This window comes from Mchenga conophoros, linkage group LG3, assembly GCF_057382185.1.
Source record: "Mchenga conophoros isolate Kocher_MC1m ecotype Shallow Benthic linkage group LG3, M_conophoros_male_GT1.1, whole genome shotgun sequence".
Lineage (NCBI taxonomy): Eukaryota > Metazoa > Chordata > Actinopteri > Cichliformes > Cichlidae > Mchenga > Mchenga conophoros.
In genome coordinates, this window is record NC_140528.1 from 8,509,235 (window position 1) to 8,532,867 (window position 23,633).

Genomic DNA, 23,633 nt, shown 5'->3' on the forward strand with positions numbered 1-23,633 from the left:
TCATAAATGGGGAGCCTGATCCTTTATTATGAAAACATGACGAGTATTTTTCTTGTCAGTTGGGAAGAAGTTGGTCTTTTTTTCCTTCTTTTTGCTCAGTTTGTCTTTTCTTTGGTAATTGAAACTCTGATCAAACCTACTCATGTTCACAGCATGTAAAAGCAGCTGACAGTCCGTGGCATTGTTGTTTGTAGAGGTGCAGTGTAGTGGGAGCATAAATCAAAAGAAAACAGTAACATTTATGTAATAAAACATCTGAATGAAAATGAACAGGCCCTTTATGAACTTCAAAGGGATCTGAAAACAACACTTTTTAAAAGAGTATCTTGGGGTGTAGGTGGTCAAAATAGAAAACTGAGCTGAGACTCTAAGTTCAATCCATCCATTGGTTTTTACTTAGGAGGAAGAAATGTCAGGCTGGTGCAGGCTGGTTAGGTGCATGTGGTTATCTTTACCTAAATGAGTTCACTTTGTGGCTGCCAGGTTGGGCAGAAGTACCTGTCCCCTGTTAGGCTTAGCAAGGTTCTCCAGGAGTTTCTCCATGGGTAGAGCTTCTAGCTCCTGCAGCACATCTGTGGCCGTGCAGGCTGCCACTTTCTTGGTTGCTCTTTTTACCCCACTGGTGGATGAGCTGCAATGGTCTCCATTTGTCCCATATGTGTTTACTTCTTCTTCTTCTTTTGCATATTAAACACATTATTCTGTTTCTATGTATTTGCTATGATTTGCTATTTGTTAAGTAACATTGCTTCACTCACTATGCCGGGTTTGTGTGTGGAAGCATTCAGTTGCTGGCAAATCAAACATTCTGCAAATGAAGCTGAATACTCAGTTACATGTTTCTTTACATTTTATTATGTTACAGATTAAGTCATTTGTTCTTACTTTGTTTGTCTTTTCAGTCTTCATGAGGGTCAGGTGTGGGGAAACGCCCGCCCGGCATTTCCTCATTTTAAAGTCCTGCTGATGTCACACATGACATCAGCAGGTCAAACCAAGTGGAGGGGTTTGTTTGTCCATAGAGATGCTTCCTTTTGTTTGTTTTAAGGTTTAAATGGATTTGTTGAATGTGTTTCTTTTCATCAATACTGCCATTTAGTTGTGTAAATGTGCATGTTAGAAGTGTGAAGAGGTTTTGTGTTTAGAAATGTATAGAAACCAATCATTTACTGACAGCATGTCTGATGGAAATAAGTTCAGATTATGTATGAAGTCTAACTGCACACAGTAACTGTGTTACAATAAGGACTTAACAGCGCCCTCTGCTGGAGTGTTTCAGTACTGCGTTAACTAGAATACACCACCTCCTCCTCACACCACCTGCTACAGCTCTACTCTTCTATGACTACAGTCATCCACAGCACTGATGTGAGGTCACATGGTTCATATGTAAGGAGCACAGCTGACCTCAGGTCAGTTTAATGACTGTGAGCAGCAGCTGTGTTATTGTCACTGTGACAGGGAGACACTCTCAGACACAGCGCTCATGTCAGCTTGTTCTCATGCAGGAGGATCAGGAGCTCCATGTTTGTCTTTCTGTTTGAATCATGATGTGTTTGTGCCATCAGAGTCTGTCATGAGTACTCAGGGTTTCACAGCAGCTCTTCTGGATGCTGACGAGGACTCCAACCTCATGTTTCACCTCTCTGAGCTTCTGATGTCTGTGAACACTCGTGTTTCTTCTCTGGGCTCATCTGGACAAAAACACCTTTCTGTGTTTGGCTGCAGCCTCATTCTGACTGACAGGAAGTGTGTTATCCATGAGCTGCACTTCTGTGAGGAAGTTTCCTGCTGTGTTTCCTGTCTGTGGACAAACACGAGTGTTCCAGCTGAGGACTTGGTTCCTTCCACCTGTCCATACAGGACATCACGCTGTCTGCAGCTCTGTAAATGCAGCTCCAGGTCCTTCCACGTGCTGCTCTGTATTTGTGCAGTTTGTAGTGTGTCCTGGGAAACGTAGCACACATGGTGTTCTTCTGCTGTTTCCTCCTTTCACTGAGTGTGAAACACTGACGCTGTGCTGTTGTTCACAGAGGGGAGCTGATTCTAGCTGCAGCTGGACTCTGTCATCTAACTGAATGTGTTGGTGCTGATCACGGGGCTCTGAGGGGGGAGCAGCAGGAGGACTCTGGATGCTGACGTCAGTGTATCTGTGGAAGCTCCCACAGCGTGTCTGTCATTCAATATTGTGCTGTATATTGTATCTATGCAAAGATGAACAGACTGTGTGTTCACTGGTCTCTGTGCTGCAGCTCTGATGTCATCATCACTCCCTCCTCCACCCTCAGCAGTCCCAGCATGCTGCTGTGGTGCACCCCACCCTCACTCTACACCTGAGCCACAGACCACACCCTCCACCTCAATATACACCACAGTTTTCTCTGCTGTGGAAATGAGATCAGGAGGAAATCATCATTATTATTATTTAATAAACGCTCACATTAATGTGGGCTTATTTGTTTCATATTAGAAACATTAGTTGAGTGTTTTTAGTATAAAATGGTCAAAGTCCCTCTTTTTGCTCCTCCCCTCACCTGTGGATGGACGGTGCTGTTACCGTGGTGACAGCTTGGATGTGTTTCAGTCCTGCCTGGTTATCACTGCAGGAATCTTTCACATTTATTACAGGTAATAACTCTGATTTTTCTGTGTATTATGAACCAAATGTATCCTGATACTCACAGAGATGGATGAGCAGAGGTTTTTTTTGCAATTTATGTAGTTACTATGGACTTAATGCATACATATTATTAAAATTAGGGCTATAACAGTTGTATTGATGTATAGCAACTTGAAATGCTCCCACAAATGGCTCCACAGCATGTAAAAATATAACAAAAGCTCTGGCGGACTTGGTTCTGTGGTCAGTCTTAAAGGGTGAAGTTAAACTCTGTAATCTTCACTGTGTCACAGAGTTCAGTGAGTCCCGTTATTCACAGTATCAATCAGATCATCAGAGAACAGCTGATCAGCAATCAGTGGTGCCAACAGCGCCTCCTGTGGTGAGAGGATGCAATAATGCAATGTAGCATTTTTCCACTCAACACTTGCAGTCATGGAAACTGTCTGTTGGATCTGTGTGACGTTGCTTTCTTGGTTAGAGTTCCTCACAAATGTCCAGATGATTCTTCTAATGAGGCGTCGACCATGTTTGCAGCTCTTTGGAAGAAAACGTCGCCCTTTGCCATCCTTACTTTTCTTTGACTTCTTCAAATGCAGCTGAACTCCAGCTGGTATTTTCTTGGACTTTGCAGCTGTTTCTGGTCATCAGTTCATTCCTGCAAACCTCTGAAGCTGAACAACAATGATGCTGCATTGCTGGCTGATCCCAAAAGGTTGATTCTGTTCATCTGGACGTTTTCAGAAACGTTTGCTCACTGATCAGGTGACTTCTTCAGTCTCAGCTGACTGCAGCTTTACAAGCTTACAAACAGCACATTTGCACAATGACTGAAAGCAGCAGCACCTGATATATATGATACTAATATAATACATATACATATATAATCCATACTAATGATGAAGGAACTGAGCTCACAGTCCATTGTTCATTCAGTGAACTACTCAGTTTATTTTGGGCCTCAGAAATGCTCACTCTGTTTGTACATCACTGTCAGCAATAGACTCATTCTGCTGTGTGGACAGGAACACATGTGACATCACTTCCTGTTTGTTTGTGACTGAAGAGGAAGAAGTTTACAAGGAATCATTTAGAAGAGTTTCAAACATCAACTGATTGAATCCATGAATCTGAAAACGTGTTTGTGAGTGAAAGAGACAGACATGTACAGACTGAACTATCTGTTCAACAGTCAGAGTGTTTCTGTAACAGGAGACACTCTTTACACTCCACTCAGCACAGGGACACTGAGGAACCACGAGACAAGGAACCGAGTCTAAACCCAGGATAAAGAGTTTGAGTGAATGTGGTGTTGAAGGTGTGGAGGTGGATCAGAGTGTCAGAGGAGACTCTGTAGAAGGACAGAGTGCCAGCAGGACAGTCCACATACACTGCTGCTCTGTTAGAGACAGAGGAGGATGAGGAGGAGAAGGATGTTTGTATTTTATTGTGCCAGACAGACTGAGGACCATCATCAGAGCAGTACAGACTCCAGGACTGATCATTGTATCCAAACCAACAGTCAGCACTGCCTCCTTTCCTTCTGATGCTTCTGTAACTCACTGATATACAAACGTCTCCTCTCCACTCGACCTCCCAGTAACAGCGACCAGTCAGACCATTTCTACACAGCAGCTGATAAAAACCATCAAATCTGTCTGGATGATCAGGATATGACTGAACCTCCTTCACACATGTCACCTTCCTGTTGTTGTCAGACAGTTGGAGCTTTGTGTTCACTGTGTTTGTGTCGATTGTGAGTTGACAGGAATCTGATGGAGAGAACAAACACAATCCAGCTGCAGTTATTGATCCATCATCTGTTCATTGATTGACACTTTGATGTTGACTCCTGACATGATGAAGATGGTTGAATGTGTGCTGCTTTGTTTTCATGAATCCCATTAAAAACACACTTACACTTCCTCAGACCTGGTCTCAACCATCGGACTCCAGCAGGCTCCACCCTGAAAGGAGGAGGGGGGTCAGAGCAGCACAGTCAGCATGCACACATGGACATTACATGGCTCTCACACACACACTGTTACACACTGATAAAGGAACAGTCCAACATTTTCACAAACACACTTCAATCCATACGTGGATCAAACTGCTGATGATTGGACTGATCCTAGATCAGTACATCACTGTACTGAATGAAATACAAACCGTGACCTTCATTATCTTTATATTCCTCTCCTGTTTAGGTGGAAAGGACACCTCCCTGCCTTTGCTGCCAGCTGGTTTTCTCCTCTTGGAAACACATTTACCATGGCTGACACTTTATTCGGTACACAGTGCCCACTGTCTCAGGTACAGTTCACCCGTGACCTAATAAAGTGGCGGTCATTTGTTATGAGCCATCTCCCTTCAGCTTTTTTAGCCGACCTGTTTACCTCCAACTTTGTATCAGCAGCAGCGAGCCACACACATCACATGAACTTGTGCATTAAAACAAGTTAGTGGATTATCCACCAATAAATGAGGAGATGTTGGACGTCTTAACAGATGACAGATTAGGCCTGGGTCTGTGGTACTGTTAGCAAACACAGAATATTAACCAGGAACAGCTCCTTCATTTCCATCATTTAAGTTGGCTGATACAAACCACACCTCATCTCCTAATGCACTGAGCTTTCCTCATCTCTGACTGTAACTGACTGCTGGGTCCATGGTGTTCCTCCCCCTGCTGAGAAGGTGCAAACAGCTGCCTTCTTTCAGTCACATACATCAGTCTGTCCACTGACAGTCTTTCCATGACTTTCCCTGGATGAGATGTTAGAGCTGTAGGCCTATAACCTGTGGTCTTAGTGGGGTCTTTCCCTGCTTTCACAGTTCTTTCCAGCTTCCTGATATATTCTATTATAGAAGAGCAGCAGAGCCTCCTCTAACTGCTTCATCATGATGTAACACACCTGATCCTTCCCAGGTGAAGTCATTTTTATGCACTTAAGAGCTGCTTTGAATTCAAACATTACAAACTGAACATTAGAACTATCCTCTTCTCCAGGATTTTCCTGATTTAACATTTCAATATGATTCATTTTTGTTCTCTACACCTGCCGTCATCACTTCAATTATTCCCACTGTGGATTTGATCATATTGTTTGCCCAGCATCTCTACATTTTCCCATCCATACTACCTGGAGCTCATTAACACTATTAATACTGGAAACTGCTGTTGAAGCCTGATGGTGACACTTTCTGGTGAAGAAGTGAATTGCAGTAACAGGACTGGCTGGCTTATGATACACTGGACATTTCCAGCGCTTTGTTTTCTCTGCTCACAGACAACACAGATACACGCATGTATATTCAGCCCACGTCCAGCTCTGCATGCACTCCTTCTGCTCCATTTCTATAGAGAATAAACAACGTAACACAATCAGTCTCCATTGTTTTCAACTCAACCAGTTGCATTTAATGAAGGAGTTTGAATTTACTTTACAACAGCTGCTGTTGTTTCCTGTCTGCATTCATGTTCTTTACTGTACTCCACACATTCTGAACTGGTGTAGTTCTTCCTAAAGTACTGCAGTATTCCTGCCAGTACATCCTTTTAGTTTTCCTAACTGTTTCCTCTGATGCTCGTTGCTATTCTTTCCTCAATGCAAATTCATGCTAAGCTCCTTCATATCCATCCGTTTCTAAACCTGTAATAATTGTTTTAATGTGTCTTTGGCCTAATTATGAGTCTGTCCACATGTTTGTAGTTTCCCACTTGCTTTGGTTTCTTAGCTCTGATTCTCTGAAATCATTTACTGGCATCTCTCCCTCTCACTCCCACTATCCCCAGAACACCAGAGTATTCATCTCCTTGTTTATCATATGGCCTCTTTACATTTTCTCCAATCATCCCTGTTTCTAGAGTCTCGCCCCATCTGCAGGCAGTCCAAGAGAAACTGCCTCTGCCATTTTCTTCTTCTTAATCTTTGATTTTTCTCTTCACTTTCTCCATTGGGTCTTCTTAGACGCACTTTCCAGAAAGCAGCAACATTATTTGTGCCTCATTTGTCAAATTGTGCATCTTACTTCAGCTTAATGTGTTTCCTGTTTTGTTTTTACACAGGTCATGTAAAAGAAATCCTACCAGAGACTCGACAAAGCTGAACTGAAAGACAGCACGGGCAATAAATCAGAGCACCACAAAACTTAAGCACACATATATAAGGTGATTTAACAAATCATGTCTGTTGTAAATGAGTAAGCCATTTATCGACCTGACTCAGGTTTTAAATCATCATCAGAAAAGACTGAATCCTGACCTGAGAATCCCAAGCGTACACTTTGGACTCTCCACTGCAGAAAACAGAAGCTTCAGTCCTGAATCCTGCAGGTTGTTGTTACCCAGATCCAGCTCTGTCAGACGGGAGGACTGGGAGCTCAGGACTGAGGACAGAGCTTCACAGCTTCTGTCTGACAGGTTACAGACACTCAGTCTGAAGAAAGGATGACAAGAAGACATGAAACACTTGTGTTCAAGTATATTCATGGTGCCATGAGGAGCTACTACATTTACAATATTTCAACACTGTTTCAGGACATGCTGGAATCCTTATGCCTCATGTTACAAAAGACAAATGTGGCAGTTTACTGTGACTTGCATGGATTCATTAAAAAAAAAAATACACTGGCTCAATGTTAATTTTTTCCAAATGAAATTGATTAAATGATGTTAATTGATGAAAAGAAAAATCGATATTGCTTGATCTGACCTCAGCGTTTCCAGTTTGCAGTATTGACTCTTTATCCCAGCAGACAGAAGGTTCAGTCCTGAATCCTGCAGGTTGTTGTTACCCAGGTCCAGCTCTGTCAGATGGGAGGACTGGGAGCTCAGGACTGAGGACAGAGCTTCACAGCTTCTGTCTGACAGGTTACAACCACTCAGTCTGAAATCAAGCGGGAAGGGAGAGAAGATCAACCAAACAAATCAGAGCTTTATTGCTTTTTTGTTGTTTTTAAGCAGAAATCAGTGAGGTGCTGGTAGATTCTGTTCTTTTGGTTTCTTACCCAATAGCACACACATACACTAATATTTGTGACTTTTGTAATAGTAGCATTTACAATGCAAAGCAACAGCGATCACAGATTGAAGGGGCCTGAATAAAACTACAATGCAGTGATTTTTAAGATGACCTGTTCTTCCAATTTCCAACAACAGATTTCTCCAACCTTACAGTTAAAAATAATTCTTTATCTCATACTGAATCTTGGTGCACCTCCCCCAGTTTATTAAAATGAAGAGGTACTGAAGTTGCTGTAAGTGATGTGTGATGCCACTGATTTCCTTTCTGATCCAATACAAAGTAAAATTCAGGCTGGTATCTGCGATACTGATGAAAACTATTCCTTCAGAATCAATACAAGACATCATAAGAAAATATGATGTTTTGTATAACATAAAAAGCCTGAATTTTAAAATATTCAGTTAATAATCAAAAACAGATGTGACTGAAAATAATAAAACTGAGAAACATTTTATGGCCATTGCTACGGGCCATTCGATCCTTTTACAACCACTGCAAGAGCTTGGTTGGCATAGCCGGCAATACGTTTGATAGCAATAAGTCCGGTGGGTGATGGGCTCCACCAGGGCTGCCCATTGTCACCGATTCTGTTCATAAATTTTATTTTTAAAGGCTGTATCAAAAGTATTCAAGTTACAATATTGTGGTCAAAAGTTCTCCTTTTTTCTTTTATACTATACAACTAGGCTGGCTCATGGTTTTAGGACATGGATCTGTCATGGAAGAAATCTATGACCACTTTTAATCAACATTTTAAAAATAAACATGATCACAGATTTACTCACAGGGCTTTGTTGGAGGCTTTGAGCACTGGCAGCAGCCTCAGAAGAGCCTCCTCTGAAGCAGAGTATTTCTTCAGGTCAAACACATCCAGATCTTCTTCTGATGACAGTAAGATGAAGACCAGAGCTGACCACTGAGCAGGAGACAGTTTATCTGTGGCGAGACGTCCTGATCTCAGGGACTGTTGGATCTCCTCCACTAGAGAACGGTCATTCAGTTCATTCAGACAGTGGAACAGATTGATGCTTTTCTCTGCAGACAGATTCTTACTGAGCTTCTCCTTGATGTACTGAACTGTTTCCTGATTGGTCTGCCAGCTACTTCCTGTTTGTGTCAGCAGACCTCGTAGGAGAGTCTGATTGGTCTGCAGTGAAAGACCCAGGAGGAAGCGGAGGAACAAGTCCAGGTGTGCATTTGGACTCTGTAAGGCCTTGTTCACAGCACTCTGGTGAAAAGATTCTTTTTGGTTTAAAAAGCTAAAACTCTTGGAGGTTATTTGTTTCTGTTCAAGCAGATTTTTTCCAGAGTTGCTGAAGGTCAGATGGACATGAAGAGCAGCCAGAAACTCCTGAACAGTCAGATGGATGAAGCAGAACACCTTGTCCTGGTACAGTCCTCTCTCCTCTTTAAAGATCTGTGTGAACACTCCTGAGTACACTGAGGCTGCTCTGATATCGATGCCACACTCTGTCAGGTCTGATTCATAGAAGATCAGGTTTCCTTTCTGCAGCTGATCAAAAGCCAGTTTTCCCAGAGACTCCATCATCTTCCTGCTCTCTGGACTCCAGTGTGGATCTGTCTCAGCTCCTCCATCATACTTGACCTTCTTCACTTTGGCCTGAACCACCAGGAAATGGATGTACATCTCAGTCAGGGTCTTGGGCAGCTGTCCTCCCTCTCTGGTTTCCAGCACATCCTCCAGAACTGTAGCAGTGATCCAGCAGAAGACTGGGATGTGACACATGATGTGGAGGCTTCGTGATGTCTTGATGTGGGAGATGATCCTGCTGGCCTGCTCCTCATCTCTGAATCTCTTCCTGAAGTACTCCTCCTTCTGTGGGTCAATGAACCCTCTGACCTCTGTCACCATGCAGACACAGTCAGGAGGGATCTGATTGGCTGCTGCAGGTCGTGTGGTTATCCAGAGGCGAGCAGAGGGAAGCAGTTTCCCCCTGATGAGGTTTATCAGCAGCACATCCACTGAGGTGGACTTTCTAGGGTCAGTTAGGATTGTAGTTTTGTGGAAGTCCAGAGGAGGTCGACACTCATCCAGACCATCAAAGATGAACACAACCTGGAAGTCTTCAAAGCTGCAGATTCCTGCTTCTTTGGTTTCAGTAAAGAAGTGATGAACAAGTCCCACCAAGCTGAACTTTTCCTCTTTCAGCACATTCAGCTCTCTGAAAGTGAATGGAAATATGAACTGGATGTCCTGGTTGGCTTTGTCTTCAGCCCAGTCCAGGCTGTATTTCTGTGTTAAGACTGTTTTCCCAATGCCAGCCACTCCCTTTGTCAGCACTGTTCTGATTGGTTCATCTCTTCCAGGTGAGGCTTTAAAGATGTCTTCTTGTCTGATGGTTGTTTCTGGTCTGTCTGGTTTCCTGGATGCTGTTTCAATCTGTCTGACCTCATGTTCATCATTGACCTCTGCAGTCCCTCCCTCTGTGATGTAGAGCTCTGTGTAGATCTGATTCAGGAGGGTTGGGTTTCCTGCTTTAGCGATGCCCTCAAACACACACTGGAACTTCTTCTTCAGGGTGGATTTAAGGTTACGGTGACATACCGTAGGAAAATGTTCTGGAAAAAGAATGCAAAACATTACGTCTCATTTCTTTAAAGCATGGATATTTGGCTACATGTTGGTCAATCTCTTAAGACAATAACAAATGTTCTAGTCATCCATCCATCCATTTATATTTTTCCGCTTATCCAGGGCCGGTCAAGGAGGCAGCAGCCTAGGCAGATTAGCCCAGACAACCCTCTTCATGACCACTTCCTCCAGCTTGTCTGGGGGAACATCAAGGTGTTCCCAGGCAAGCCAAGAGATATAATGTTTCCATTGTGTCCTGGGTCTGCCTAAAATGCCAGTGGCAGCCACGTACCAGTTGTTGGGAATTATTATTGCCAGTGGTTTACTTATTTTCACCATAAGCGTTGTGATATGGTAATGGTTACGTTTTGGCGAAATATGTTTTACATATTAACCTAATAACCGCTGCGGTGTAAATGTGGGCTAAGCTAGCTGTCTCAGTTGTGGTTTTTCTTTTCGTTCGAACAGCTTGAAGTGGGATTTGAGCATTAAACACAGTTATCGCTAAGCTCCGAGGTAAGTTTTTTTTTTTTTATTGTGTTTTAATAATGTTGTAGTCAGTGCAGCAGCTGTAGTGGAAGATGAGCTTGTGGTTGGCGACATTCCCAAGTGGGCTGATGCATTTGTCTTGTTGTTCCGATTGTTTTATGTCTTACATCTGGACTATCCAAAAAGCCTGGTTAACACATTCATCCAGAAATTCATGATGGGCCTTGAGGATGGTAAACAGTTGAAACCATGTCTTCTTCGCCTCAAAAACAATCTTTTACTGCCAGAGTAGCACGTACAGGTGCTGGCACTATACTGCTGGCAAAATTCAAACTGTTCCACTGAAGTTGATGGCTCGCATGACTAGTTGCACTAAACTGTAGTAAAGTTTCATACAAAGATCTGTAGGTTTAGGACATCTGCTGCTATCTGTTCCCCACAGCCTGAGACAGACTGAGACAAACATGCCTCTAGATAGCTTTTTTTATATGGTGGGTGTTCTATTTAACTTAGTCTTATAATGAAAACGTGGAAGAAAATGCTCATACATATTTTTTGTTTTAAATGTTTCTATTTTTAAAAGTTTTAAAAGGGAACAACTGGAGAAAAAAGATTATTTGTTATAAAAAAAACTATTTATGTTGAAGTTTAAGGGAAAAGCTAAAGAGTAGACTGAGACTATTTATTTGGTTTAAATGTTTATAAAAATGTTTTTTATTAAATTATAACAGCATCAGGTTGATACTTTTTTTTTATGTTGTTTCCAGAATTATTTTTAAAAGAGAGCCAAAGAAAAGGCTGAAGCACTATATTGTTTAACATTTTCACTGTACACGTTGTACAATAAGCACTAAAAACATGTCCAAATGCAGAAGTATGTAAAGTTTTGTAGAAATAAACTTGCAATTGCAAATCTGTCTCAGCTTTCTTTCTTTACAGAAAGACCCTGTCTATGAAGGGTTAGACTTAGCATGCGCTTTAATAGGTAATTAGAGTTTATATAAGTTATAATATTTAAGTTAGTAAAGTAATGAAATAAAGTTCAAATAAAGTAAAATATACAAGTTTAGTGAAATTAAACTTTGTAAGTTACTTAAATACTAAGTTACAGGTTGGAGGTAGTTCAATTCCTTGATCTTATTCAGGTCATATTTTTTAACTTACTTAAAAACTACAAGTTCACTGTAAGTTAACTTTAAAACTATTATATAATCAGTTTCCTCATAAATGTTGAGTTCACTGGACTTATTCGGGTTTCCAGTGTACCCAACAAGGAGTCGTTTATCTCTCTTAGGGACCTCGCCCCCGGAGACAGGCGAGTCATCCCCTCATCCACAGCCTCTGCTTCTTCTACAGGAGGAGGAAGCCAATGGGATTAAGGAAGTCCTCAAAGTATTCCTTCCACCGCCCGACAATATTCTCTGTCGACGTCAGCAGTGCTCCACCCGCACTATACACAGTGCAAGTAGAGCACCAGTCTGCCTCAGACTGCAGCTGAAGCTCTGCCAGAGGTGTATGTTCAAGGTCTTGCAGACCAGGGCCTCTGTGAGGCGTTCACACGCACGTTTAGTTGTGCCAGGTCTGTCCAGCATCCTGCGGCGTCCTGGTGCCACATGCACTTATGGACCCTTATGTTCAAACATGCTGTTCATTAAGGACAAACTGTGATTTGCACAGAAGTCCAAAAACAAAACACCACTCGGATTCAGATCCAGGAGGCCGTTCCTCCCAATCACGCCCCTCCAGGACTCACTGTCATTGCCCACATGAGCTTTGAAGTCTCTCGGTAGGACAGCAGTGGTTGTTTAATGACTGTTGTAGTCATCAATCAGCTTAAACGCTTACAGAAATGCTCTTACTGCAATAGAGACGCTCAGCCAGCTTCTCCTGCTTCAGTCTCCTCAGGAAGTTCACTGTGATTGTCACAAGTGCCTTTCTGCTCCTCTCCTCCTCATCCTCCCTCTGACTCTCTAAGCATTCTGGGTAATCTGGACTCAGAACCTTCTGGATCTTCTTCAGCTCGTTCAAAAAAGTGATGATGTTGTCCTCCAGCAGCTGGAACAGAATAATTATGAATGAGCCAATCAGAGTGAAATCATGTAATCATGAAAACATGTAAACACAAAGTGTGGATCCTTAACCTGATGTTTCCACCTCTGATGAAGTCTCAGCTTTGTTTTTATACCACAGTAGTTTACACGGAGTTTGTAGTGGCAGAGAAAGACTCAAATCATTTGGAATTAAATGTTTTTACTTTACAAGGTTTAGAGGTTCTATCAACAGTGAAATCCAAGATAAATAATCATGATTATAATATTTCTGACTGAGTCAAAACTGAATTTGTGAATCAGAACTGAATCATTGTAAGAATCAGCAAAGTACACCAAGTCTGTACTTGTGTTTAAGGAAAACTACTACTATTAAAAACTACTCCAGTAAAAGTTGAAGTACTCATTTAACTTAAAAGTGATAGTAAAAAAGAAAGCAGGTCTTTGGAGGACGTTTCTACTTTTAAGAAGTAGAAAGTTCAGATATTTGTTTAAAAATGTACGAAGTAAAAAATAGTTACTACTCAAGTAAACTACAGATACCTGAAAACAGTTATTAGGTTATGTAATGATGTTCTGTCCTCACTAAGTGTTGTCCTCGTGAACGTAGACTCAGCTATACAGACAGAACAGTGAAAAGATGCACCATCACATCAAGCTTTGAAGGAATCTCGGCAGCCTATTTCTTCGCCACCAGTAACCAGTAAGTAGAAGAAAAACATCAAAGAGGCTACGTTCGCTTCTTCTGTATCTTTTTACGGGATTTGAAGACGATGTCCAGCTCAAACCCTATTGATGCCGATATTCAGAGCCTGGAGGTTAGGTCAGAGTGTGCTGCCTCAGCTGCATTTTCCAAGCAAAGTTCAAATAAATCTTCAGCTAGTGCCGCTGCTGCTAAAGCTCGTGCCAAGGCGGAAGCTGCACGCACGCGAGCAGCCTATGCAAAACGTCAAATAGACATGCAAGTGGAGAAAGCACGCATAGAGGCTACATTGAATGCACTAAAAGAAGAGTGTGAAGCTGAGGCTGCCTCAGCAGAGGCTCAAGTGTTTGAGGCTGCTGCAGATTTAGACACGTGACCTTGGGAGTAAAGCCAGTCATGCTCAAGCAATGAAGCAGTCATTACAGCGAACTGGTGAGTTCATCCAAGCACATTTCTCTTCAGGGCAGAGTTATGCTTTAGCTCAAAATGAGAAAGAAACAGAGGCTGCTGCTTCTGTACCACAACACAGACACCTCCCAGATACCGAAGTTCATCGCGTCAGACGTGACACACAACAGCCGTATCCTTCTGCTTGCTCGGCTGAAGGCCTGCACCCAGGCAACCAGAGAAAGAATCGCCCTGACCCTCTGTCTTTTAACACAGATAGAGATGTCCCCTCCATGCACACACATCGCTGCACAGACTCAACAAACCAACTTCCACCCGGCTCACCACTGGAGGCTCAAGGTGTATCTGAGTTAGCTGTATATCTGGCGCGTCGAGACCTTGTCACCGCTGGACTAAAAGTGTTTGATAACCAGCCTGCTAGTTATCTGTCATGGAAATCTAGCTTTGTTAACGCTGTGGAGGGACTTAGCCTCAAACCTAGTGAAGAACTGGACCTGCTCATTAAGTGGCTTGGTGGGGAGTCGCTACACCACGCCAAGAGAATAAGGGCAGTTTATGTCAACAATCCATTCATGGGTTTGAACATGCTTTGGCGAAGGCTGGACAAGTGCTATGGCTCTCCAGAGGCCATTGAAGCTTCTCTCTTCGATAGATTGAACCACTTCCCAAAGATTTCAAATAGAGATCACCAGAAGCTTCAAGAACTCGGAGACCTGCTCCTAGAGATCGAAGCTGCTAAGCAAGAGGGATATTTGCCAGGGCTCAGCTTCCTAGACACTGCAAGGGGAATAAACCCTATAGCGGAGAAACTGCCCCACAACGTCCAAGAACAGTGGATAACTCAGGGGTCTCGCTATAAGAGGGAGCACCAAGTTCCATATCCCCCTTTCTCATTTTTTGTGGACTTTGTGTATAACCATGCAGAGATGAGAAATGATCCTAGCTTTGCTTTTGCTAACTTTAGTTCAGCTGCATTCAAAGGTGACGGATCCTTCTCCAAACAATGGAAATCCAAACCTCCTTTATCCGTAAGTAAAACTGAGGTAGGAAACCCCCCCACCTCTCAGTCCTCCAAAGGACTCACCATTGATCTGGACAGAGAGTGTCCTCTCCACAAGAAACCTCACTCCCTCAGGAAATGCCGAGGCTTTCGAGAAAGATCACTTGCAGAGCGAAGACGCTTCCTGGTGGAGCACTCCATATGTTTTAAATGTTGTGCTTCAGCAACTCATCAAGCTAAAGAGTGTAAAGCTGACACCCACTGCTCTGAGTGTGACAGCGACCGGCACATCGCAGCACTCCATCCTGGACCGGCACCTTGGGCTCCAAGTTCCAGACCACCCTCTGCAGAGCATGGTGGGGAGGCTATCGGGTGTGTCACTGACATAGCAGCCTCTTCATGCACAGCCGTGTGTGGTGAGGGTCTTAAAGGTAAATCATGTTCCAAAATCTGTCTGGTCAGTGTGTATCCGAAGGGTCGCCCAGACCAAAAGGTGAGGGCATACGTGATGCTAGATGACCAAAGCAATGTGTCGCTAGCCAGATCAGCATTCTTTGACATGTTTGACATCCAGGGTGAGGCTTCCCCCTATACCCTCAAAACATGCTCAGGAATCACAGAGACTGCTGGAAGAAGGGCCTCTGGATTTATGGTGGAGTCAGCTGATGGACAGTTGCACTTATCATTGCCGACTCTTATTGAGTGCAACCTGATTCCCAATAATAGGGACGAAATCCCTACTCCAGAAGCTGCCCAAAGCCACAAGCATCTCAAGTCTATTGCTGAAAGGATCCCTCCTCTTGATGCGTCAGCTGAGATACTTTTGTTACTTGGGAGGGACATCATCCGAGTTCACAAAGTGCGCAGTCAGCGTAACGGCCGTCACAACGAACCTTATGCCCAACAAGTGGACCTGGGTTGGGTAATAGTCGGTGACGTCTGTCTCGGTGGGGCTCACCGGCCGACTGTCAACACATTCAAGACCAATGTCCTTGAGAATGGGCGACCAAGCTACTTCAAGCCTTGTGAGAACAGGATCATCTGCAAAGAAAAGTTCATAGAGGAACAGCTAATATCCTCCGACACACTGACTTCCAGTCAGCCAAGCTTAGGTGAGCTGGTCTTCAGCCATTCAAAAGAGGATGATTAGCTGGCACCCTCCATCGAAGATGAAATCTTCCTCCACATCATGAACAAGGAGTTCAAGAAAGATGACTCCAACAGCTGGGTGGCTCCCCTGCCATTTCGTAGTCCAAGACCACGTTTACCGAATAATCGAGAGCAAGCCCTCAGCCGACTGATGTCACTTCGCCGTACCTTGAATAGGAAACCGGAGATGAAACATCATTTCATAGATTTCATGGAGGATATTTTCAAAAATGGACACGCTGAGCCAGCTCCTCCACTAGAGCCTGACAGAGAGTATTGGTATTTACCTTCCTTTGGTGTCTATCACACCCAGAAACTGGGAAAAATAAGGATCGTCTTTGATTCAAGCGCACAGTTCAAAGGCATCTCATTGAATAATGTGCTCTTACAAGGCCCGGACCTCAACAACACCCTAATTGGGGTTCTCATGCGTTTCAGAACGGACCCAGTTGCTGTGATGACAGACATTCAACAGATGTTCCACAGTTTCCTAGTGAGGGAGGATCATCGGGACCACCTCCGATTCTTGTGGTTTCGTAACCACCAACTTGATGACAAAGTGCTGGAGTACCGCATGAGGGTTCATGTGTTTGGTAACTGTCCCTCGCCAGCTGTGGCCATTTATGGCCTGAAGAGGACGGCTATGGAGGGTGAAGAGGACTATGGACCCGAAGTGAGGAGCTTTGTGCACAGACATTTCTATGTTGATGATGGCCTGAAATCTTTCCTCAGTGCAGAAGATGCCATCAAAGTGCTGAAAGGTGCACAAGACATGCTAGCGCAATCCAACCTCAGACTACACAAGATTGTGTCTAACAGTGTTGAGGTCATGAGGGCATTTCCAGCTGAAGATCTAGCTAGCAACCTGCAAGACCTGGACGTGGGTCAGGACTCCCCTCCCATGCAGCGCAGCCTGGGTCTTGGTTGGGACCTTGCTACAGATACTCTAACTTTCCATGTGGACAGCGCAGAAAAACCCTTTACACGTCGGGGTGTGTTGTATACTATCAACAGCTTATTTGACCCGTTGGGGTTCGCTGCTCCCTTCAGTGTTCAGGGCCGCCTTATTTTGAGAGAACTCACCACTGAGACTTGTGACTGGGATGCACCACTGCCCCGAGAAAAGCTTGAACAGTGGCAGAGGTGGTGTACATCTCTTCAAGACCTAAGAGAGTTGAAGATCCCAAGGGCCTACACAACGGTCCCACTCTCCACAGCTCAGAGCAAGGAGATCTGTATCTTTTGTGATGCATCTACCAAAGCTATTGCTGCTGTTGCTTATCTGAGAGTCACAGATGCTGCAGGACATAGCGAAGTTGGATTCCTGTTTGGGAAAACAAAGTTGGCACCTAAGCCTGACATCACCATCCCAAGGCTTGAGCTCTGTGCAGCCGTTCTTGCAGTGGAACTAGCAGAGGTTATGTCTGCAGAGTTGGACATTCAGGTAGACGACATCAAGCTTTTCTCAGACAGTAAAGTAGTACTTGGGTATATATTTAATGACTCTAGACGGTTCTACGTCTATGTTCATAACAGGGTACAAAGGATAAGACGTTCAACCAACAAAAGCCAATGGAACTATGTTCCTTCTGATGTCAACCCAGCTGACCATGCAACTAGAGCGATTCCAGCTAACCAGCTTGCAGCTTCCTCCTGGTTGTCTGGACCAGCCTTTCTTGTAGACAAGCAACATTGTCACTTAAAACAGGAAGCTTTCAGCCTAGTTGAACCCGCAACAGATGTGGAACTACGTCCAGAAGTAGTGACTTGTGCCACAAATTTGTCATTTCAGTTGGGCAGTAAACGCTTTGAGCGGTTTTCAAGTTGGAGGTCACTCACCAGAGCTATTGCCAGGCTCTGCCACATTGCTTATTCCTTTACAAGGGCAGCAAAAGAAGGTCCTTGCCACAGTTGGCACAACTGCAAGCTGCTTTTCAGTCCAGACCAGCTGCATCATGCAAGGATCAGAATTTTGCTTGCTGTCCAAAGGCAGGTCTATTCAGAAGAAATACACTGCTTACAAAAGGAAGGTCAGGTCCCTAAACAGTGTTCTCTCAGCAAGCTTTGTCCTTTCATTGATTCTGAAGGTCTTCTCCGCGTCGGAGGACGACTGAAAAAGTCACAGCTCACAGCAGAAGAGGGTCAGCCAGTTATCATGCCTGGTAAACATCATGTTACCTCCTTGCTTATCAGACACTGCCATGAGCAAGTCAGCCATCAAGGACGACACTTGACGGAAGGCGCTTTGAGGAGTGCTGGTTTCTGGATTGTTGGAGGAAGACGGTCTGTCAGCAGTTTGGTCTACAACTGTGTGACATGTCGAAGATTGCGTGGGAGAGAGGAGGAGGAGATAATGGCAGACCTGCCTGCTGATCGCTTGAGTACAGATCCTCCGTTCACCTTTGTTGGATTGGATGTGTTCGGACCATGGTGTGTCACCTCAAGGAGGACACGTGGAGGGCTAGCCAACAGTAAGCGTTGGGCAATCATCTTCACATGTATGAGCGTGCGTGCCATACACATCGAGGTCATCGAATCAATGGATTCATCCAGTTTCATTAACGCTCTAAGACGCTTCTTTGCAGTTAGAGGGCCTGTCAAACAGCTAAGGTCAGACTGTGGTACTAATTTTGTTGGAGCCTGTCGAGAGCTTGGGATCACTCCCAAAGGCTGTAACAACAAGGAAGTGTCCAACTACCTGTCTGATCAGGGCTGTGTATGGCTGTTTAACCCTCCCCACTCTTCACACATGGGGGGAAGCTGGGAGAGGATGATCGGTGTCACACGTCGGATCCTTGACGCAATGTTCCTCAAGCTTGGGTCTGTTCAGCTCACACATGAGGTCCTGACAACATTTATGGCAGAGGTAACTGCAATTGTCAATTCCAGACCACTTACTTCAGTGTCCACAGATCCAGACGAATCTCTCATCCTCACTCCTGCTATGCTGCTAACTCAGAAGATTGCTGTACTCCCTGTTCCTCCTGGTAACTTTGATGATAGTAATATCTTCAGACGTCAGTGGCATCAGGTTCAAAGCATGGCCAACACATTCTGGGAGAGGTGGAAAAGGGAGTACCTCAGTAGTCTACAAGGTCGAAAGAAATGGAGAACGGAGAGACCTAATCTCATGGACGGAGACGTTGTTCTAATGAAAGACGATTCACTGAAGAGACATGACTGGCCCACAGGACTGATCACAAGGACTTTTCCAAGTGACGATGGAAAGGTCAGGAAGGTCGAGGTGAAAGTTTTCAGAGACAGTGTTCCAAAACTTTACTTAAGGCCAGTGTCTGAGGTTATACTCCTGTTGCAGAGAAACTCTGTCAGGTGATGTGCAGTTTGACATCCTAGGGATGTCAGGTGGGGAGTGTGCTGGCATTAGGCATTTTCTGTTCTGCAGCAGTTTGCCCTCTAGTGGTTGTTTTTGTGTATTTTTTTTTTTTACTCTGTAAGATCTAGCCAGAGGCAGTTTCACCTCCGTTAATCTGTTGCCATCCATGCCTTCACAAGTTGATAAACGGCATCATCTGTGAGTAATATTGTTTGTTATCACTGAGACAACTTGTGTGCATTATTATAGGGCAGGGATAGCTCAGTAGGTAGAGTGGTTGCCCCATGATCGGAAGGTCGGGGGTTCGATTCCCCTTAACAGCTACCCTGAGGTACCCCTGAGCAAGGTACCGTCCCTACACACTGCTCCCCGGGCGCCCAATGGCTGCCCACTGCTTCACTGAGTGAATGGGTTAAATGCAGAGAGCAATTTCCCCACGGGGCTCAATAAAGTACAATAATGTACACACTTACTTTCTTTCTTGTTGTGAAGGCGTGATATAGTTTGTAGTTAGAATTTAATTTGAATGCGTGTATAACCTAAGCTAGTAAGGTTAAGCTAGCTCATATGCCATGTGGTTTCTTTAACGTTTTGATCATGAGTGTGATTTCATTTGATGTTTTATTCGGGCACTCACTAAGCAGATAAATATTGTGTTCATATTTTTGAATATGTGTTTGTTATACTGTATGTTGATGCAACATTTTTATTGGTTTATTTCTGGTTTTGTCAACAGTTTCACACTTTTTCCTTATTAAATCATCCAACTCAACACATTGGCCTGTTCCCTGGATTTTGATTAGGAGAGTGTTTAGCTGTCTGTATAGCTGAGTCTACGTTCACGAGGACAACGCTTAGTGAGGACAGAACAAATGAAGTATTTGTACTTTGTTCTCAGCCCTACAGACAATCCACTGGTCTCCAAAGAGCAGCATGGAGATGACTGTGAACAGAACAGATGTAACAGTAGTTGTTGTACATGTACAGACCATAAATATGGAGTCCAGCTGTGTTTGATGCTGCTGGGCAGACTGACCACTGGTAACCTCTGAGTTCTGCTGGTCCACTCTGTGGAGGAACCATGAAGGATCAGATCAAAACAGGATAAAGTTCCAGGAGTTTCTGCTCAAATAACTTCATCTGAATCAAGTCTGTCAAGTTTTAGACTCTCAGATTGTGAAGATATATTTTCTGTTTTCTATGAACTTTCTTTCATCAGTGATGGAAGTGATGATGTTGCAGAAGCTCAGAGGAAACTTTGAGAAAACTGTGATGAACCATCAACTAATGCTCTCAGGAGGCCAAAGGTCACTGAATGTAACTGTGCAGCAGATTCATCGAGTGTTTGAAACCTGACCACTTCCATATGTTTTCATTCTAACACAAGAAGTCCTTTTCTCATGGCTTTGATTTGAGTTTTCATTTGAGTTTTCTGAGTCTCGTATTTGGAGTCGAGTCTAATCAATGATCTGACAGAAGAACATTAAAAAGGATTTACCAGTGCTGTCAAAATTAACATGTAGGGTTAGGATTAGGGGTTCATCTGTTATCATGTGTTACATCATGTGTAAGTCGGGGGGGGGGGGGGGGGTCCTATTCCTCTGTGGGGCAAACTGCATATGGCCAACAAAGCATTCATTCAATTCAATTCAATTCAATTCAATCATGATTAACATGATAAAAACCTTTAACACGACACATCTGGAGAGCAGAACGACTCAAAATCCCTGAAATGTTTCTATCAACGCACTTCGAGCAGTTTGTCCGAGTAGAGTTACCTTTGCACACGTGCAGATGTGCAGCACATCTGTTAGTGACGGGCAGCTGAACCAATCAGCTCAATATAGAAGATGACAAACACACACTGACCTCTCGATAGAAAGTTTGAGCATTAAAAAAATAACAAGACGGACCAGCCGACCAACATGAAGGATTCTGCACATCGTGACAGAAGGAATTTTCTTTTCACCGAAGCACTTCCAGCTTAAAATATCACAACGATGCAAAGCACTGATGACACAACTGCCAAGTGGACAAACTGCAGACCTGTTAGTGTTGTTAATAACATAGTTTTGGTTCCTCGTGTCAAAGACTTGAAGAAGAGTGACAGAGAGTGTTAGACTGCTGCAGGATCAGTGCCACCTCCACAGACCTGTGAAGAAAATGATTGTTTGACAGATGGGCTCAGATTCAGGATCAGCTGAGGAGTTTGTGGCTGACAGAATCCTGCAGGTACAGAGCAGAGCCCATCATTAGCATGCAGGACTGTCCCTGGGGGGGTCGGCTCATTCAGGAGGTTAATCAATGTTTACATGTTCAATAAACATGTTAAGTGTGTAAATTTGCCCTTTTCTCTCGAGTCTGTTTGCTCATGAAATGAACTTTGATTCGTTTACATTAAAAATGATGTTTAATGGTGATTAATCCAAATTAATCCACAGTAACCCTGTGATGAGTCTGATTAAACATTTTCATTAACAGCAGTAATATAGATTATATATTATTATATATTAGTGCACACTTAGCTTTTAGTATATATGTTTGTTACAAAGTTGTATTTACAGCAGAGAAGCTGAGTTAAAGACTGAAAACTATTCAAAGTCTCTTTGAATTGAAGCGTTTAACATTCTTTGTGTTTATTCTGCATTGACTTCATTATATGGTGTAAACGTCTGTTACAGGCTTAAATATAAAGTTGGAAAAATGTAACTGCAGCTATTGATCAAGTAATTGTGATTAATCAGGATTAATGACAGAAGATTGTGTCATTAATTAGTCATGTTTTAATCTACTGACAGCACTAGTGTTCACTCTGGTGCCTCCAACTGTTTTACGCCCTTTCAACACCTTCGTGGTCAAAAGTGTACACGCACAAAATCTACAATAAAACCCTCACGCAGCAATAGGACAGACACACAATCCATTTATCTCTGTGTCTCAAACACACACACGTGTATTCAAAGCCTCGATTTGTTCATATTTCATCTGTTGTGTTTTTATCTTCAGCGTTTTCAGTGTTGCTGCATTTACACCAAAAATGTTTCCATTGATGAATCAGATTGATTTGAATGTGTTTCATCCATACAAATCCCTCCCTGGTGGTCACATGACTCTATAACATAACAGGAGTCATGTGACAAGAGTTTCATGCTGTAAAATGTCAAAATGGTTGAATGTGGTGGAGTAAAAATGTGAGATATCAGCTACTTTTCTTCAATATGAAATGTTTGCAGGGCCTGACAGGAAGTGGACGGACGCTCTGATCACTTCCTGTTTGCTGAAGTGGGTTTTCAGTTGTTTAGAAACCAAAGGCTTGTTTTAAAAGACAGTTTAAATGGGACTGAGGGAACGACGTGTTTGTAGTTTATATCCAACAACATCAAGCAGTTTAATCAAAGAGTTCATGTTGCTAACAGCTCACCTCTCTGCAGCAGACACAGGCTGGACTTTAAAATCAATGATGCGACCAGCAGACCGGTCACTCTGTAAGGACACAGAGCTGGGTGGAGGTCCAGGCTGGTTCCTGTGAATAATGATGGAGCAGTGATGTGAGTGCTGAGCTGTGACATGGAGAAGAGTCATGGACAGTTAGAGATGGTCATCTCACCTCTGAGCTTTGGTCTGGCTCTCATGTTCCCCACACAGAGTGCTTTTAGAGGGAGGGACTCCCTCCTCTCTGTCCTCACACTGATCCATGCTGCTCAATTCACATCAGCTCACACACACTTTCTACCTGCAGAGGAAACACAAATCATTCATGTGCACATCAACTGAAATCCTCCTTTCATCATGTGTGCTGTCCAAATATCAGCTGCTTCTTTCCTGCTTCATCTCAGTGTCAGCTGGATGCAGTCAGACAGCAGTGTGAGGCAGAGGAAGCTGCCATCAGCTGCTCTGCTATCAGTCCACTAGATGGAGCCTGAAGCACACACGATGCATTCACTGACACACACTGATTCACTATTAATAAGAAAAATTAGAAGTGACAGTTTGTTTCTGTACTTGTGTTGATGTTGTGTTGCCGTTGTGGAATGTTTCCTCTGTCAGTGCGCCCCAGGGCAGCTGTGGCTACACTGTAGCTGCCATCACCAGTGTGTGAATGTGTGGATGACTGGATGTGTAAAGTGCTTTGGGGTCCTTTGGGACTAGTAAAGCACTGTACAAATACAGGCCATTTACCATTATCTAATTAAGTCAGTCTAAATATCAAACCCAAAAACCTTTGTATTGTTGTCATAATTACTTCCTGTTGAAGCAGATCC

The 23,633-nt window shown here is 43.5% G+C and overlaps 1 protein-coding gene across 1 annotated transcript; it reads right to left on the reverse strand.

The window, feature by feature from the left end:
• Positions 1–3,639: 3,639 nt before the first annotated feature.
• LOC146577162 (protein NLRC3-like) lies at positions 3,640–23,347 on the reverse strand. Its single transcript, XM_085268142.1, has 9 exons — positions 22,979–23,347; positions 22,793–22,894; positions 20,361–20,439; positions 12,589–12,784; positions 8,433–10,227; positions 7,336–7,509; positions 6,886–7,059; positions 4,541–4,587; positions 3,640–4,392 (listed from the first exon to the last, which is right to left on the reverse strand). Exons 1-9 carry the CDS (start codon positions 23,065–23,067, stop codon positions 3,854–3,856), a joined length of 3,195 nt encoding a protein of 1,064 aa, XP_085124268.1. The 5' UTR covers positions 23,068–23,347; the 3' UTR covers positions 3,640–3,853.
• Positions 23,348–23,633: the final 286 nt, after the last annotated feature.